Raw genomic sequence first — 20,112 nt, 5'->3', positions numbered from 1 at the left:
CTATGTGCCCTGACAGTATTCTGGCAATAGTAATGAAGACTCATGCTCCAGAACTCACCACACCCCGAGCCAAGCTGTTCCAGTACAGCTACAACACAGACATCTACCTGACAATGTGGAAAATTGCCTAGGTATGCCCTGTCCACAAAAATCAGGACAAATCCAACCGGCCAATTACTGCCCCATCAGTCTACCCTCGATCCTCAGTTACGTGACAAAGGGGTCATTAACCGTGCTATCAAGTGGCACTTGCTTAGCAATAACCTGCTCACTTTCGCTCAGTTTGGGTTCTGCCAGGGCCACTCAGCTCCTGACCTCATTACAGCCTTGGTTCAAACATGGACAAAAAAGTTGAACTCAAGAGATGAGATGAGGGTGACTGCCCTTGATAGCAAGGCAGCATTTGACCAAGTGTGGCATCAAGGAGCCCTGGAAAAAATGGGGTCAATTGGAATCGGGGAAAACTCTCTGCTGGTTGGAGTCATACCTAGCATGAAGGAAGATGGTTGTGGTTGTTGGAAGCCAACCATCTCAGTTCCATGGCATTACTGCAGGAGTTCCTCAGGCTAGTGTGCTAGTCCCAACCATCTTCAGCTGCTTTACCAGTGACCTTCCTTCCATCATAAGGTCAGAAATGGGAATGTGCGCTGATGATTGCACAATGTTCTGCACCATTCACGACTCCTCAGATACTGAAGCAGTCCATATCCAAATGCAGCAAGACCTTGACAATAGCCAGGCTTGGGCCAACAAGTGGCAAGTAACCTTCACGCTACATAAGTGCCAGGCAATGACCATCTGCAACAAGAGATAATCCAACCACTGCCCCTTGATATTCAATGGTATTACCATCACTGAATCCCCAATATCAACATCCTGGAGGTTACCATTGACCAGAAACTGAACTGGATTAGCCATATAAATACTGTGGTTACAAGAGCAGGCCAGAGGCTAGGAATCCTGCGGTGAGTGACTCATCACCTGACTCCCCAAAGCTTGTTCACCATCTACAAAGCACAAGTCAGGAGTGTGATGGAATACTCTCCACTTGCCTGGATGAGTGCAGCTCCAACAACATTCAAGAAGCTTGACGCCATCCAGGACAAAGCACTCGCTTGATTGGCATCCCGCCCACAAACATTCACTCGCTCCACCACCGACACCCAGGGCAGCAGTATGTATGCATCTATAGATGCACTGCGGGAACTCATGAAGACCCCTTAGACTGGAGCTTCCAAACCCAGAACCACTACCACCTAGTAGGACAAGGGCAGCAGATACATGGGAACACCACCACCTGGAAGTTCCCCTCCAAGCCACACACCATTCTGACCTGGAGATTTATCGCTGTTCCTTCACTGTCGCTGGGTCATAAACCTGGAACTCTCTCCCTAACAGCACTGTGGGTGTACCTACACCACATGGACTGCAGCGGTTCAAAAAGGCAGTTCACCACCACCTTCTGAAGGACAATTAGGGATGGGCAATAAATGCTGGCCTAGCCAGCGACGCCTACAACCCATGAACGAATAAAAGAAAAAGTACCTAAGAATGTCAAACTCATCATCCTGGGTGACTTCAACACAGGTCGGGTCAGACCATCAAGGCTTCATAAATGCTGTCCTTTCCTCCTATTTAGACAAACCATTTCTAACACTCAGGAGAAGAGACCACACTTCCTTGGAGAGAGGCAGAGACCCTGGGGATGGGGTTGTGAGCCTCCAGTGCTAGGCACCTCAGTGGTCACTGACAATGCATGCTCACCTGCTTCACTGGAAAAGAGGTTTTGTTCCCAGTGGTTGCAGATTTCAGCAATGACCTGCTGTGAAAGCCTGAACCCCTTGAGGCACTGGTGCTTGACATGTTAAAAGAGCTGATCCTCTCTACCTGTTAATCCTGTGCTGGGGTCTCGCCTTCTTGGAGCTGGAACTCTGTGCCGTCCCCTCTGCCCTGTGGAGCAGCCTGTGGCTGTCAAGCAGGAAGCAGCTGCTGCTGCTGGTGCTGTTGATATTGGTATTGCTGCTCTTCTTGTCCCTCATCAAAGGTGCAAAGTAGAGCTGCATAAGCTGTTCCCATGCCATGGTGAAGCTGACAGCAGAGAGGAGCAGCTGAAGATGAGTGAAGTGCAAGACAGGTGAAGTGACTTCTAAGAAGTTGGTAATCACCTGTTAAGCAGTGAAAACACATTCTGAGAAGTAATGTTGTCAGCATCAGCCCCACATCTGGCCATGGTCAGAGCTCTTCTGGGTCACTGATCAGAACTTTCCCAACTTGTCAGTTTCACTGAAGAAGCTCTTCCGCTGTATGCTCACCTGGTTGATCCTGGTGAATTGCTGACAGCTGTGGAAATAGATGGACTAGTTGTTAAAGTCAGAACTCTTGGCTTAAATGATAGTTAATTACCTATTAGGATATTTAAATGCTGTTCACCTTCGAACCTGGTGAAACAGGAAGTGGGCAGGAGATGTTGGGATCCTGACCCAATGTCACTTTTAAGGGATTTAACTCACCACACAAAGTCAAACCTGCCTCTCTCTTGCCTGTAAAAACTTCCCCTATGGATTTTAAACCATATTTGAGCATTTGCTCAACTGAATAAAGTACTTACTAGAATGGTTTCACCTGACTGTGTTTTTCAAAGCCCTCTAGCTCTACCTGGTGGCAGTGTTTGTGTCTTACACAAGTGTACTGTCTCCATTCAGTTATAGAAATATATATTCTTAATGTATGCTTAATAACTGTCTTATTCTTATATCTCTCTGAGACTAAACCAGACTTCACATCCTTGGTGCCATATTTGACCCTGAGATGAACGCCATCACTAAGACCACCTAGTTCCACCTCCGTAACATCACCCAACTTCATCCCCTCCTTCAGCTCATCTGCTGCTGAAACCCTCATTCATTACTTTGAAAGTTAAGTTTCGAGGTAACAATGTATTGGCTGGCCTCCTGCATTCTAACTTCCATAAACTGGAAGTCATCCAAAATGCTGCTGCCTACATCCTAACTCACACCAAGTCCTATTCACCTATCACTCCTGCGCTCGCTGACCTACATTAGCACCCGGTCGAACAATATGGTGATTTTAAAATTCTCATCCTTGCTTTCAAATCTCTGCTTGGACTTTCCTCTCCCTATCCCTGTAATCTCTGTTGAATGCTCAACAAATGCATTGTTTTTGCATTAATCGTTCTCAGTCAGATATAGCACAGGCTTAGATGGAAAGCTTTTTTTTACTACATGTCTCCATTCTTTGTTATGCCATATGACATTTCATTTTTTACAGCATTTACCTTTTTGGCCTTTCAACTTACAGTTGAAATTTGTTCAATGGCTAACACCAGTGAGCCAGAGTTTATAATGTCTAACATTGATATGGTGTAGGACAGAGGGTGAGAAAGACACATTTTCATTGTTATAACTTTATTTAAAAGAAAAACAAGTTGAATATTGAAAGCAAAAAACCATCTCTGAAGGAAACCAGTAGACAAAGAGGGTGGAAGGAAGAATTATCCCCAGGCTCCAATTTCACTTCATTTTGTTTTGATTCACTGTGTGCAGTGTTAAGGGAGCATGACTGGTATACAAGTAAAATACCAAAGTTGTAGGATAATGACTTTAGCAGAGCCTTGTCTATGTGATAGGGTGCTGTTTCTTCATTTGTACTAGCAAAATTATAAAAATAATGGCCCATCTTCCCTGGGTCACACTTAAGTATAGATTACACCAAAACTCTCACTGGTTTCTATGCTGATCCTGCCAATGGGAATTTGTGCTGAAGTTTCCTGCAGAGCTCCTTTGCTTACACTACATTGAAAGGGGTACAAGTAAAGTGTCACTTTTGGATGTAATACCAAGTGGATCATCACCTGCCATGGTGCCTCATTTTCAGAGCCTTTTTGCTCCGCTGCTCATCTTTGATTGAGTGTAGCACAGTTTCAGCAGGAAATTTAAAACAATTGCACAGAAAATTAACACTAATCTCCAGAAATCTCAATTATGCTGATATTGGGTGACTTTGTGCCATGCTGTACCTATTTAAACATAAATCTACAGCAGCGCAATACTAGTGTAAACGTAGGAAGCACGTTTGAGCTGTCCTTTTGCATGAGGGAACACAACTCTGTAAATGAATGGCAGAAGGTTTTGGTGGACTTATCTCAGAGTGTTCTCAGAGAAGACCAAGAAAACTTATGTATACTCATGTTTCAGCATAAATTAGTGTGTGCAAGTTTCTTCAGGAGAAAATGCTGCAGTGCCTTCAAGTTGTAGTTACACCAAGATATTCCAGGCCAATATATTGCTTAAAAATAGTTGAGGCAAATCTGTTGGAATACACGAAGCTTTTGATATCTTCAGCTTTTAAAGCCAGCTCTTCCTATTACCACTACAGGCAGCAGTGGGAGCAGTCACATGTAAACATTAAAACTAATCAATGACTAAATATATTTGACACAGCTATCCTGTTCTTCATAACTCATAACACCTTCTACTTTATGTGGTTCTGTTATACATGCCATAATTCTGATTCAAGTTCAATCAGCAACTGACTGAATTTCTGAATCATTCGTTCTTTCTTTACCACTGAAATGGAGCATCATTATCAAGCATTACCCAAAGGTAGCCTGACTAGTACCTGCTTGCTGTTTATATTCAATATAAACAGAAAATCAAGTTTTGGTTTCTATTGCAGGATCTATTGCAGACGATTACCCCAGAATACTTGAGCCCAGAACTTCCGGTCTCCAGATGGGCGTACCCCAGAGGTATTGCTGGGGCCCCCTCGGAAGTCCCGATGCACTGGTTACACAGGAATTGCCTGGGCAGTTTGGACTTCTGATGGGAAATTCCCCTGCATCTGGAACCCTCCAAGTTAGAGTTGGAGATTTCAGATTTCCGACTCACTTTCCAGAATAATTACCCAGGACAAGTTACAAGGATTAAAACCAGTTCTAACTCCTGGGTAACTATACTACTGAACCTCTGACTCCCCATTAGACACTTGACTATCCCCCTGGCCACCTCTCCCCCGATTAGGCCCTGTACCCCAATTATCACCACTCCCCCTGAACGACTCCCAGACTACCTTCCTGTCCCCCCCAACTACCTCCCGATCCCCCCTGACTACCACCCTTGACTCTCCGACTACTCCCCAACCCCCAGACTATCCTCCCTGACCAACCTTCTGAACACCCGACTATTCCCCAACTCCTGACCTCTCAAACCATCCTCCCCCCCATCCAATTAACTGCCACCCTACCCCCTTCACACTTCCCCCACATGCCACCCTACCCCCTCATTCACCTGCCACTTTATCCCCTTGTCTGCCCACCTACCGCCCAATTCTCCCACCCATCCACTTGCCACCCTATCAACTCACCCACTTAACTTCCACTCTACCCCCTCAGACATCCATGCCACCCTAACCCCTCATTACCTGCCACCCTAAGCCCTTACATACCCATCTGCCACCCTACCCTCTCAGCCATCCACCTGCCATCCTACCCCCTTACCAACGTACCTGTCACCCTACTCCCTCACCCACTCACCTGTCACCCTAACCCTTCACACACCCACCGGCCCCCCCACCTCCTCACCTATCTGCCACCCTACCTCTCACCTGCTTACCTTCCACCCTATCTCCTCGCCCACTTACCTTCCATCATACCCCCTCAACCACCCAGCTGCCATCCTAACCCATTATCCACTTACCTCCCATCCTACTCGCTCAACAACCTACCTTTCACCATACCCCCTCACCAACTTACTTGTCACCCTACCCCCTCACCCACTTACCTTACAAACTTACTTTCTCTCTGTCGCTTCTCCAAGTGGCTTTAGGACCTATAAACTTACTGGAATACAGCAGCTAGTGCCATACAAAGGGTCCGTGGATTGGCTTCCACCGATGATCCTGCGCTACAAGAAGGGACTCCCAGAACAGATATACCCTTCATTTCTGAAGAGGCTCTGTTCAGTTACAATTCGACGGTGATTGCCACTCCTTGGAAGATTCACCCTTGATGTTTTCTGATGTCATATGTCTGCAGGCTAACAATTGTCAGCTGTACGTGAATCTGACCATCTAGGCCAGTGATTGTGTTTGAATAAATGCTACAAATGTTCATGTCTAGCAATGTATTTTTGGGTGAAGAAAATCTAACAGTGTTGTTTATTGGATTTTTAAAAATTTATGCATTATGGATAGCAAAATAAATTTGATAATGTAGCTTTTGCAAGACTAACTGATTTATTTTCCTTTTTGTAAGACCTACAGTTTGTTCTACCTGGATTTATTAGTGAAGGAGTTGCAAGCTTTATTGTATACGCATTTGACATTGCCTGTTCTTCAGCTGGCAGACTTAATAGCCAGTGAGGTGTTGGATAACAAGAGTCTTTCTGACTTCTACCATCTCAGGTTAATTTTTTTTCTCAAAGTACAGCATGTAGTAATTTTTGAATGCAATATCATTTAAGTAATTTTTATGTTATTTTACCTTTGGATAAACATTCTTGTTATTTTAATTTAGACAAATTATTTAATTTATTTAGGATGGTAGGTTTAATCCAAAGACCTTTTCTCAGCCATCTGCCGTCATCCATGGCATTGTTACCTCCAGAATTCACCAGCCTCAAATTCACCAAATTTTTATAAATTTAATCAGATTCGACATTGTTTTCCACATTGTATCACCCTCCAAATCCTTCTTACCCATCACTCCTCTCCTTATCGACCCATGTATTGTCTCTTATTCCCCAAGTTATCCAAATTTAAATTTGTCCTCTTGGCATTTAGATGTCTTGCCCCTTCCAATTGCAGTAACTGCATTGCTCTACCACCACGCCACCCCCCTCACCACCAACATTTCTCCATTCCCTTTAGTCAGGCCCCTTGTGCACCCCCACTACACTCCACCGTTGATGGCCACTCCTTCAGGTTCTGTGAAATTTCCTTTCTAAATCCCTCCACCACCCTCTTCTTTAAGGCCCTGCTTAAAACCCACCTTTTCGACCAAGCTCCTTTTACGACTTTATCTTTGATCGTGTCTCTCTGTGAACTGGGACATTTTCTGCATTAAATACATTATATATCTGCATGTTATTGTGCTTTTTATGGCAATCACCAGGAATTACTGGCCCAGGCAGGCAATGCAACTATTAGATTTTACTCAATGTAAATTTTAAATCGCTGCCTAATGTTTGTTTACATAATTCAAAATACATATGCACAATATTTAATATGACTTTTTGCAGGTTACGAATTGTATTTTTGTCATTTTGTATTGGCTGTGGCCATTTATAAAAACAGCTTTAAAATCCTGTGTTAAACCAACACCCTTTATTACCATTCTTCCAACTATTGGACATTGTTTCATTATTTGTCCCAAATTTTTAAAACTTCTTTGAGATTCTTTCATTAATTTTATCTGTTCCAATGGAAAAGCCCCATTTTTTAAGCCGTTCTTCAAAACTGTAACCCCTCATTCTTGAAATAATTCAAGTGAATCTTCACTATATCTGTTTATTGGCTCTTAACATCCTAGCTTTAATAGAGTGATCAAGCTACTTATATTGCTCTAACTTTCATTTAACCAGCATGCTACTGAACTTCAACATACATTTCTTGCTTTTTATGACCATTGCCCATATATGACTTTTCTACCTTTTATAGATCTATGTTTCTACACTCTTAGATCTCTCTTCCACTATCTTAAGAGTCTTACCAATGAGACTTTAGTTCCTTTCACTGCCCTTGTTTCTCAAATGTACTACCTTTCTGTATCTGTCATCTATCTGTCCAGACCATTAACCTTGCAACATCATCCAGCAATCTCCTACAGTCTTCTTCACTGTTTCACTTGCCTGTTAAATTGTTATAATTGGAAAACATTGATGTGATTCCTCTTGTGTATGTTCAAATCATTTATATAAATGAGAGAAAACACGAATCCATGGGTACAGTACTACCTATACTCCCCCAACATGAAGAACAACTATTTCCCCCTCCATTCTGCTTTCTGTCCCCATAGCTTATTCCATTATCTATGTGACTATTTTCCCTGTAATACCATATGCATCAAGCTTCATAAATCTTTTTTGTCCTCTTATCAAACAGCTTTAAATATCCACCCAATACCCTTTATCTACAAACTCTTATTTTCTTGAAAACGTTAATTCAATAAGCACAACTACCTTACCCAAACTTTGTCTCAGATTAGACTTTACTTTCCCAAGTAATCATTGTTCTCTTGCAATTTACCTACAATTGAGGTCAAACTAACTAGTATGTAATATGTTGGTTTATCACTTTCCCTTTTGTTAAACACGGATGTAGAATTTGCATCCTCTAGTTCTTTAACACAACTTCCATTTCAAAAAATGTTTAAGAAAATTATACACAGCCTCCTTCAGCTTTTCAGCATACTGGAATGCACACTATGTGGGCCCAGCAAGTTTTCTTTCTTTCCTCATTAACTTCTTTAATGCAGTTTCCATCTGAGCATTTATATTCATTCATGACCCTTCCATTTTTCAAGAACTGTGAAGCCCTGATTTCACCTTCCTATGTAGACCGAAGCAGAATACTTGTTAAGGATCTCTGTCATTTCAGCAGTCTCAAATATGAGGTGTAGTAACAATGTTATTCCCTGAAAAAGAGCCCCATTCTTTGTTATCACATACATGGTCCTCCATACCTTTGTTATTATGAATGTATACTTGAATAAATTTGCTCAATGTGCAGTTAGTTCCTTGAGTCCTAGCAGCATTTAAGATTTTCAAAAGATGTTTCCTTTACCACACTTGTTGCAATATCATAAAATTATAGCTGCAGAATGTTCAATTTGTACTGTGTATTTTGACCTAAGTTAAAAATAAAATATTTATTTTCCACAGACTTGCCAAGATTTGTTTAGAGCTGAATCTAAAGCAGGCTGCACAGTACCATGAAAAGATACCTGGATCAGTATTTATCTATGAGACAGAACGGGCTAAGTATGTTCTTTCTGACATTGTTTAAGACAATGTAGTTCATATTTGCATAAATAATTTAACGTTTTAAAAATATGTATGATTGAAACAAGCAATCTTCCTTGTGGGTAGATGAAGCTATAAGGCTAAAAGATTTATTTAAAAATATTTACTTTTCAACTGGTAAAAGCCATCTAAAGCTATTTGATAAAGCCATTAGTTTCAGTTGTAAGGAACCTGTTTTTGGAAAAATTGCAGGACATTGAATTTTGGACATTCTTTCTCCTGAGTTATTTTTTAAAAAAAGTTTGCAATATTAATTCAGGCTGTGAATATGCCATTCTTCAAAAACCCACAGGTCAAGATAGATATCCAGCAAAGAACACCTGGAAAGGGAATAGATCTTTGTATATCTAAGTTAACAAAGAACTGCTGTTGCCAGGCTCTTGCCGATTGGTTAAAAACGCCTGGCCTTAGAGATGTATTCTCTGAACATTTGAAAACTCTGTCAGTGAATGTGTGTGTGGGTGCCTTAGAAGCAAGCTGCAAGAAAAAGACTCTCTTCCCCTCTCTGTGCCCCACCTTTGTGTTAAACTTTCCTCAGAAACGTCTCATTAGGATAACTCATCTGTTTTATTTTTGAGAGTTTGCAAAGTTGTAATTAGTAAGAGTCATCAAGGACAGTTTCACCAACAAATCCATCTGAAAGAACTTCCAGATCTATTGTGACCAGAATTCTGTTTGATCAACAGTGTCGAGATCTTTTCAAATTTTATCCTTTTAAAAGAAACATACTCCAACCTCTGCAGGGGACTGTGTTTGTTTTGTCCTGTTTTGTGTTTGTGTATGAGTGTATTGAGGTTCCAATATCTTTTTTTTAAAAAGGGAAAATCGTTACACTTCTAAACGATAACGTGTATGTTAACACGCTTATTAACTTGTTTTTTTAAAAAGTAATTTGTTTTATTTTTAAAGAATAATTTTTTTGTTTTTGTTTTTACTGAAAGAAGCCTGGTTAGTGTTTTTTTATGCTGAGACTAACAGTGTCAAAGGGCAACAATTGGCCAGTTTTGTGGGTGAATTAAACATTTAAACTATTGTTACGACCTGTGGAGAAGTGGGGCTTGAATTAACTGTGCACTCCTCCCATCACAGTCTGTAACACAGTGTAATTGAAGTAGTGCATGTAATTTGATCTGTATACAATATTGAATGGGAAAGGCCAAGAACTATTTCAGGCGGGGCTTTCCAATGGATTTTTTAAGTGGTATCCACTGCCATAACACTAAATGATGCCAATTAAAATGAAAATCAGGAGAGATGTATAGTAGATGACTAATCCAGTATCATCTGTTTTACGTTCATGCCTGTCAAAATTACCACTAAAATAAAAGAAAAATACTGTGGATGCTGAAGATCTGAAATAGAAATAGAAGTACTGGAAAAACACAGATTTGGCAGCATCTGTGGAGAGAGAAACAGAGTTAACGTTTCGAGTCCAATGAGGCTCTTCATCGGAACCCTCTTCTGTTGGAGGCATATTGGACTCAAAACGTAAACTCTGTTTTTCTCTACACAGATGCTGCCAGACCTGCTGAGTTTTTCCAGAACTTTCTGTTTTCATTTCAAAATTACCACTACTTTGCCAAGTGGAACTGAGTGAATTTTGTGTCCCCACAATATTTTTCAGCATCTTCTATTCCAAGAAAACGGCACAGGGGTGCTTTCTTTTGAAATACAGGAATGGCAGTAAGTGGATTGGCCTTTGTAATGAATCTGTTACTCTTTCTGACGCCTTCAATTGATGTAACTTTGTCTTTTGTGTCTTATTAACACCACTGGTGAAAGATGATGTTTGAGAAATTAGGTGCTTTGTGCTGCAAGGACTAAGGGAGGTGTTCTGTGAAAGAGACGGTAGGGGTCACTCTTGTTCAGTGAATGTGTGCAGTCATCTTTCATCCCAACTACCTATGATATCAGGGCACTGTCTTCATCTGCAGAGAGAGATTGAGGGCAAAAATAAACAATGGTATACATAATGCAATGAACTATGAGTTACAGCAATTTTATTAATGTATAAAGCTACATGTGTTTGAAAGATAAACATGGCTACCATGCTCAAATATCGTAGTAGTGGGAAGCCTCGCTCCATCCACCTTTGGAGGACCTATTCCAGGAAGTGTTGCAGGCTCAATGAATTTAATTACCCATCCCTCTCAGGTGTTTCTCCTTGAAATGTCTACCATCTATGCTAAAACATACTCTACCCTTATTTGGCACTTTGCTTACAACAAATAACTTGATGGAAAGGTCACTTTTATGTATATTATGACATACACATTACAAATAGTTCATGTTTAGTTACCTGATTTCTGCTTTAGATAAATGATCCCCAAGATCTCATGTGGTTCAACTTTCCCACTACTAATCCTACAAAACCATATGGGCATTTGCAATTTATCTGAATTCTCAATTTTACCATTACATAAGATTTATTTTTCCCCTAAGGGCACATCATATTTTTCAGCTGTGAGTGCAATAAGATCCCTACTCCAACACTCACAAAAACACATCAGGAGAATGCCTGTATAGGATGTAAAACAATGCAAATTACAACTTTAACTTAAATACATGTACTTAAGTAACATGAATGACAGAAAATTTCTTCTCGGCTTCCTGACCTCACTTGCTTTGAGCACATGAGCAATCTGGAAGGTTGTCCCCTGCTACATTTACAGTTGGTGGTCATATAACCTGCCATCTCAAAGGTAAGCTGCTGGCAAACAACACTTCATCCATAAATACTTCTATAGCTGTGTTGCTAAACAGAGCATTTTCCTCAGACTCAGGGCCTGAATCTTCTGGTCGGCGTCTGGGGTCAGGCCCCGCTTGCCGACACATAAAATGATGTGCAGTGATGTCGGGCGTGTGTCCCGACGTCACCACGCATCGTTCCGATCTTCAGTTCGGCGGATGCGCACCATAGTCGGCTGAGCGCCCACCAAACTGTCAATGGCCTGTTAAGGCCATTTAAAAACTAATTGTCACAATTAACAGGGCTGCCTGATAAACCTTAAGGTTGGCGGGCTGACGAAGAGCCCAGGCAGCCTTTGTATTTATCACGAAACCTCATCCACGGGCAGAATGAGGTTTCATGAAGGATTTATAAATCAAATAAATTTTTTAATTAAAATTCATTGATGTGTCCCAGCTCATGTGACACTGTCACATGAGGGCACGTTTGAATTTTTTTTCCCTTTATTTAAATTTTTCATAATGAAATTAAATTCCCAGAGGTAGCTCCGCGCGTCAGGGAGATTTCTGTGCTCTTTATCGCACGTGCCTTAATTGACTCGCCTACGCAAAATGGCGGCACCCGCGATTGGCTGCATACCCGCTCCTGCTCAGCACCCCTGACGGGGAGAAAATTCTCCCCCAGGCGTATTTTTGCCAATTCTAAAGCCTCTGTTTTGCACTGGAACTTCAATTCAAATTATGAGTCATATTTGAGACAGCCCTTATTTTTAATATTAGTTATTTTCTGCTCACCTAAGCAAGATGGAGATTTATGTAATTACAAAGCAGAACCTGTAATTTCTGGCTGCTTTAAATGTTTTTTTTTACTTAAAGGATATATTGGCAATGTTATTTCCTGAAGTGGATATACTGACAAAGGTTTCCATTCATATTTCTGGTGATGACAATGAAGGACTTAAATAAGGATTGACAAATCCTTTAGCTTTTCCAAGGTATTTGTCACTGCAGAAACTAGCGTGGTCTAATAAATAACTTCTAGGATACCTGAGAGTGAATGACAAGGTTGTGTGATATCATTGAATTATTCAAATGATCTCATAAACTATAATGGCAAAGTTCAATCATTTTTTTCTAATATTTGTCAGAACAGCAAGATTATAACTTTGCCCTGTCTGATGTATTTTATAGAATAAAATCCTACAGTTCAACTTACAAATACTTGGCTCGTTTAGAAAGATGCTTGTGTATTAGTGTTGAATGATATTACACAGTACCTAATCATTCTACTTTTCTAGTAACTGCGGTGAACATTGTGGGATATATAAAATATACCATTGCAACAACAAAGACTTGCGTTTATATTGTGGCTTTTCACATTGGAAAGACATCTCAGGATTTAGCATTTTATGATATATCTGCTCCTTCCAGGTTCCTATATTCACACCTGGCATGCTCCCAAGGATTCACTCTTAATTCCCTTTTACTCTTTATCTAGATGTTTGTGCACAATGATATCAACCATGAGGTGTGGTGTTGTCATGCATTAGATTTGCACTTTCTCTTGAGTTTTTCATTGGGCATGTTCTTGCTACCTTGAGAATTCAGGTAGATTGCCAGCCCTGGGCATCTTTAAATCTTGGAATGCAGCCCATTCTTTCAAGTGCACAGCTATTGCATCCCTAATGCTATATTGCAAGACTGCTTTCAGTTATTTCAATCCTTCATTGTCATCACCAGAAATAAGAATGTAAACCCTAATGGAAATAATAGTGGCAATTTCTCTCAGCAATTTTGGGCCATTTTTTGCATTTTCTGCATTGTATTTTTGTTTTCTCTCAGTTTCTTTGAATTGGATCTTTAATTTGTTGTCTTTTCTGACTAGAATTTAAATTTTACTTCCGACCATTCAAGCCTGGTACCAGCATCCTAGAGATAGCATGAGCATTTGTTTAGCAGTTCTTATTGTCCTTGTAGAAATGGAGGACAGGAAGGGTTTTATGTCCAACGTTATAGCACTACCCCATACTTCGCTCAATGGAAGCCACAGAGTAAGCACTTCACAGTGTCCAAGATGAACCCTTCCAACATGTCAAAGCATTGAGACCTGATGTGCCTCTTCGAGTTAAGCACACCTCTGGTGTGGACTTCCTTTGCTTAGAATCAAAAAAATCAATGAAATGTTCATTCCTTCTTTCAAGCTGCCTTAGCTGTGCAATTGGCTAGCTTCCTTTCCAAAACAAGAATACAAAAACATGCAGCATGCAAGTGAGTCATCATGGAAGCAACAGGTGACAGATTTCATTAAGGTCCTCCTTAGTGAAGCAGAGTTATCTGTTACAGTGTTCCTCATGTTGAGGTAGGAGAATTGCTCCCTGAAGACCCTGGGTGAATATGGCCTCCTGCTGAGCATCCTTCTTTCCCTTTCCGCCTCCTCTCTCTTCAAACAGTTTGTCCTTCCCTGTGTTGCTTCTGCTCATTCTCCCTCTCATGCCACAGGCCAAGGAGGGGCAGAAGCTACTGCATCCATGACTGGGAACAAGTGATGTGAGTGGAAGCAAGCCTTTCAGCATCTGCCACACATTTCCTGTAAACTTTTGCAACTTTAAATAACAGTACAAACCACCAAACACTTCTACAAACTCAGCAACAGCCAACAGGAATCATTCAACAACTCATTCAAAGTAGCTGATGATCCCTTTAAATAGCACTGAGGTCCTTCCTGCTGCTGAATGTATGGTCAGGTGTTTCTGGTCAAGAGAGGATAGCTGCAGAATTGAGTTCCGAATTGATATCACAGGCATCAAATCAACATTAGGGTGATTGGCATTAACATCTGCATTACATGCTGGTTGTTGTCATGATCTGCCTACTCTGCATATCTCCAGTGCATGTTCCCTGTGCCCATGCTACCATCCTGTCCAAGATGAAGTCTATTGCGAATTGCACCAGAACTGTGCACGTGTGCATGTGGAGCCAAAACACCACCCAAAGCACTGAAAATACTGTCATTTTGTAACCAAACATTGCAGATGCAGAGTTAAGCTATGTTGTAACCTTGTCTTGTTTAGTAGGCCACAGATCGTTTGGCTGCAAAACGCTATGTAGCACATACCACAACCCAATCAGGACATAAAAGCAAAAAACTGCGGATGCTGGAAATCCAAAACAAAAACAAAAATACCTGGAAAAACTCAGCAGGTCTGGCAGCATCTGCGGAGAGGGACACAGTTAACGTTTCGAGTCCGAATGAAATATTTCACTTCTCTTCTATTTTTACTTAGTTCTGTTGAAGGGTCATTCGGACTCGAAACGTTAACTGTGTCCCTCTCCGCAGATGTTGCCAGACCTGCTGAGTTCAATCAGGACATCCCTTGTATTCAGTTCTTCTGGAGCTGCAGCTCGTGCAAGTTCCCTTAACAGCCGGGGAAATGTGTATTTCAGCCTATAAATGCTTTTGAGAGAGTACTAGTGGTTGGGATAGAGTGTTGATACTTCCCTTCCTCCAAAAAACACAGGGGGATTCCCAAAGGGAATATGTTGTAGTACTGTTAATGATGCACATTTTGTAGTGGTGGCTGAATGAAATAGCAAACTTCTGGTGAGAATATAGGAATTCCTTCATTAAGTTAGTCAATATCTCATTAATGCAATCTATTAAACTGGCAGCAACAAAGGAAAGCAGATACTTGCATGGAGCGCAAAATGAGTACAGAATCATCATGACATTCACCCTGATATCCACATAGTTTTGCCCAATCTATGTCTGTTTTATACTAATAAGTCATCTTTAGGCTGTGACACTAGCCTTTTCAAAACTGGATCACCTAGGTTTTGGTGGTGTTTGATTCACAAAGGATATAAATGTGAATTTTCAGATTATTTGAAATGAATATTCTCAAGGTGAAATATTCTCAAAACACTATTACTGTATTTCTTTAAAACTTTAGTCTTGAAATTGTATAATTTAAATCATAAGGTAAATCTGATGGTATCCATTTGACATCTTATAAAGTTAGATTTGACATAACTACAAAAGAAGTGTGTATTAATATAGATTAACATTTAATTTTAAGACGATGGTGCAAAAAATTAGCTATGTACTGTGTAATGAAAACTTTGGTTTAGTGCATTCTGAAACCCCTCGACCTCCTGTATGAGGGCAATGATACCATAACATTTGTAGAAAATTTATTGCCCTCCTTCAAACTTCCTGCTTTCCTATCCTATACCCATATCCCTTGTTGGTTCGATTGTGGGGAAAAAAAATCAAACATTTTTAGATTGAAACACTTTTGAAAACATTTTGAGCTTCTTTTGAGGAAAAGACAATTCACTGCCACTTGGTGGCTTAACTGTGCAGTATCAAGCTTGTGGTTTTATAGGGGATTTCCATTACAAATGTGGACATAGGAATTTATAATGAACTGTGACAGAAAGTTTTGTCGGCAGAAAGCATCTATTTTTAATAAGATATGGATAAAAATGTTTTTCTGATATTTGCACTGTGTTCCTCAGCTATTACTAGTAGCTGTAGATAACCATGTTTACTGGTAATTAATTTAAACCTTGAATAATAAAACATGCATAATGTGAATATTCTGTTTCTTTAAGACATCGGCAAGAGATTGCTCACCTGAAAGATCAACAATTACAAGCTAAAAAAGAAAAACAGTTAATTTCAAAAGAAAACCTAGCTAACACATTAACAAATTCTAACAAGGAAAAGGTGAGACATGACTTTGAATCATAATATATTCATCACTTTAGTGAATTACTGTCTCTTTTTTTATGGTGGTTTTAAGTGTGGCTGTGAATTAGCATAAAGAAAAGAACAAAGACTATTCAAGAAGAAAACTGGGTGACATTGATTCCTTTAAGAAGATAAGAAACAGGATCAAGGCTAGGCCATTTGGTCCTTCGAGCCTGCTCCCCATTTAAAAAAGAACATTATTGATCACCTACCTCAACTCCAGCTTCTTTCCCCAAATTCCGTAATTCCTTTGGTACCCAAAAATCTAACAACCTCTGTCTTAAATACACTCTCTGGGGTCTCGTGGCGTCTATCAAGCACGACATAAATCTAAGTTGGGAACTACCACATGCTCTGTGAGGTACCATTATCAGCATTTTGCACACACTTTTGGATGGTAATTATTTTCCTGCAGATTGAGATGCCAGATGTGCCAACATCAAAAAAAATGCATAGGCTTCAGGTCTGAGACACTTCTTTGCTGTGAGGGGGTTTCTTAGTGGAATCAGCAGAAACCTCCAAACAATCATCTACCCGACCATTCAAGTACCACCTGCCCCGCATGTGGCATGTGGCAGAGTCTGCAGAACATCATTGGACTTATCAGCCATCTCAGAACCCATTGAATCAGAGTGGAATTAAGTCATCCGTGATCCCAAGGGATTGCATAAGAATGGAATTAGCAACAATGGATTCAAAACTTGCCCATAATGTTGATATCCTGTCATGTATGCTCTCCCCAAAGGAGGTGGGATCACAAGGTCAGAAAATGGTACAATTCCTGCCTCGAGGATGAAAATCTGGGTCTGTATGTAAAGTAATTTTTTTTTTAACTTTTGTTATAGGAGATGCATATTACAACGCCAATGATTACTCAAAAAAAATTGAGTGGAGTTTCTGTGATGGATGTGTGGATCAATAAAGCCGAAGTCTTACTGCAGCTTGGATTTTACCAGCCTGCCAGAAATCTGTTGTCAGAGGCTCACATGGCTGCAAAGGTTAGTTAACTGTCCTGTCATGGATGAATTAACAATGCTATTAACAATTTCTGGAAGAAAATAAAGGTCATTAAATAAATTGCTGTTACCTTTTAAAATACAGATTAACTTTAAAGTAATTAAAACATATTTGTTCCTTATCCATCAAATAGTGGATTCTGTAACTTTATGCCTGGAACTCTTAAAAGTTTACAAGACATTGCAACAAAGTCGGTCCAGAAACATTTTTAGAAAGCAACAAAAATTTACATTTGTATAGTATATAGTGTACCCCACATAGAAAAGAGCATTCTGAAGGACCTTATATTGAGGAAGTAATACACTGGATGCTCAGTAGGTGGTTTCTAAAAAAATAAAATTAATGTCTGGATCCATGCCAGAAGGTCATAAATCCACAATGATTGCACCCGCTTCTGGGTTTTACCGGAGTGCGTTTAGAGGTTAATGGGAGCCCCACTGGAGTTGTTGGGGAAGTTATTTAAAGATCATAAGAAATAGGAGCAGGAGTAGGCCTTTTGTCCAATCAAGTCTGCTTCCCCCATTCAATAACATCATGGCTGATCTGATTTTGGCCTTAACTCCACTTTCCTGCCTGCCCCCCATAACTCTTGACTCCCTTGAAGATCAAAGATCTGTCTAACTCAATCATGAATATATTCAATGTCCTACCTCTACTCCTCCCCATGGAAGAGAATTCCAAAGACTAATTGCCCTTTGAGAGAAAAAAATTCTCATCTCTGTCTTAAATGGGAGAACCCTTATTTTTAAATTATGCCTCCTAGTTTGAGATACCCCATTAGGAAACATCCTCTCATCATCTACCCTATCAAGCCCCCCTCAGAATCTTCTATGTTTCATTGAGATCACCTCTCATTCTTGTAAACTCCAATGAGCGTAGGCTGAACCTTTCCTTATATGGCAACCCCTTCATCCCAGGATATGCCAAATATACAAACATGCGATTAGTTGTGGCTCTAAGTCAGAATTTTGGTTTTAGCATGGGTTTGCCAAACTGCGTGAAACTAGCCAGGGTCAACAAAGGGTCAACAAAGTCAGAGCACAGCAGGGAGTGATTGATCAGGAAAACTGACAGACTTGAAAAGTTTTCAAGAGTGAAACCGCGTAGCAGCTGACCTGCCTACATGAAAGACTTGTTCATAACACTTGCTCTGAGAGGCTGATTTCACTGTTTAACAGACACTTAGATTGCCCTTCTCTGTGCATGCGTTCTTCACACATGCCTCAGAGAATTAACTTAAGGATATTCCAATGCTCTCCTGGCCAGCCTCTTACCCTACACCCCCTATAAACTTGAGCTCATCCAAAACTCAACTGTCCGCATCCTATCACTTGATGCAGGCAGCATGCCAACTTGTGCTACCTGCTCATTCCCATGATAGCAGCATGTAGCCAGTGCTAACAGTGCTGTTGAGTGGCTGTGCACCTTAGCATAGGGTCCAAAATTGTGGGAAGCTAGCACCAGTTAACGTTAGCCTGCACTGCTTAAAGCCAATCTATACCATTGAAAGTAGATGTGCATTGTGGCTAAAGCTGGTGCTGGCAGTCATTCTCCAACTGTTTCTGACTAGGGAACACTCAATAATGGCACAACATAGGAAAAAGTGGGATCTAAGATTTTCCATTGTTGCAGAGGAAGCCTTGGTTGAGGGGGTGCAGAGAAGGAGAGATGTTCTCTATTCCGAGATGGTCAGGAGGCCTTTCAGACAAACTCCAAGAAGGCAGTGGAACCAGATATCCCTGGTAGTCAATGCCTGAAGTCAAGCCTTGAGGATCTGGATGCAGTGCAGCAAAAAGTTCAACAACCTTACACGAGTGGTCAAGGTTATTGAACACATCTTCAAATGCCATATTCCACCAACTACTAGTCCCAGCCACTACTTAATACATCACACCCCCATCATTCATCTACTACCAATCTCTATTAATCAGGACTTAAACCTAACATTCATAGTTTCACCTCATCCTCGCACACGTAGGACTGCTGTAAACCTCACACCCACATCTCACAGCTTGCACACACTGCCAGCTCACCAAACATTACAGCCACAGCATCTGATGGTTTGCAAATCATCCACTGAAGCACTTCCCTTTCTTTTGCGGAGCAAAGTTTGTGCACAACTGGAGGTAGCAGACAGGTATGGCTGCAAGTCTTAACCTCCATGGAGGACACATTGCTTGCCATCATTGAAGCAGCCATTATTGAGGCCGTAGCCAGCAATGTAGCTGAAATGGGCTGAAACAATAGAAGATACCAGTATTCTCATACCAAATCTTCCTTTTCACACTCAATTCTCCGTCATCCCATGCTCTTTTTTGATTTACAAGATACAGATGGTGTAATCATAGTTTATTTCCCTTCCTTCACCACAAGTCTACCATTGTGCCTTTCCATTTTTAGATTCCTAAGTCATTCAAATTCACCCTTGCAGCTATGAGCTCAGACGCTGATACTGAGTGGAATTTAGAGGAAAGCTGAAAGGCTGGATATGAATGTGATAAGATACCAGCCCAAGAAGCCTGCAGAAAGGGCAGAGCACACAGGTAGCGCTAGTGCCAACTCCCAAGAGTTCTGCAGATGACTCAGTTGAACACTTAAACGAGACAGACCACAGAA

At 40.8% G+C, this 20,112-nt stretch overlaps 1 protein-coding gene across 1 annotated transcript in view; it reads left to right on the top strand.

Annotated features, from left to right (window-relative positions):
• cfap46 (cilia and flagella associated protein 46) overlaps positions 1-20,112 on the top strand; it is a 229,251-nt gene that overhangs the window by 144,774 nt on the left and 64,365 nt on the right. Inside the window, exons 31-34 of the mRNA XM_078565203.1 lie at positions 6,272-6,420; positions 8,898-8,996; positions 16,341-16,455; positions 17,325-17,477. Coding sequence (XP_078421329.1) covers positions 6,272-6,420; positions 8,898-8,996; positions 16,341-16,455; positions 17,325-17,477 — 516 coding nt within the window. The remainder of the gene's footprint in view (positions 1-6,271; positions 6,421-8,897; positions 8,997-16,340; positions 16,456-17,324; positions 17,478-20,112) is intronic.

This window comes from Cetorhinus maximus, chromosome 20 (genome assembly GCF_964194155.1).
Source record: "Cetorhinus maximus chromosome 20, sCetMax3.hap1.1, whole genome shotgun sequence".
Lineage (NCBI taxonomy): Eukaryota > Metazoa > Chordata > Chondrichthyes > Lamniformes > Cetorhinidae > Cetorhinus > Cetorhinus maximus.
Note: the sequence above shows the minus strand (reverse complement) of the source record. Positions and strands in the feature narration are given on the sequence as shown.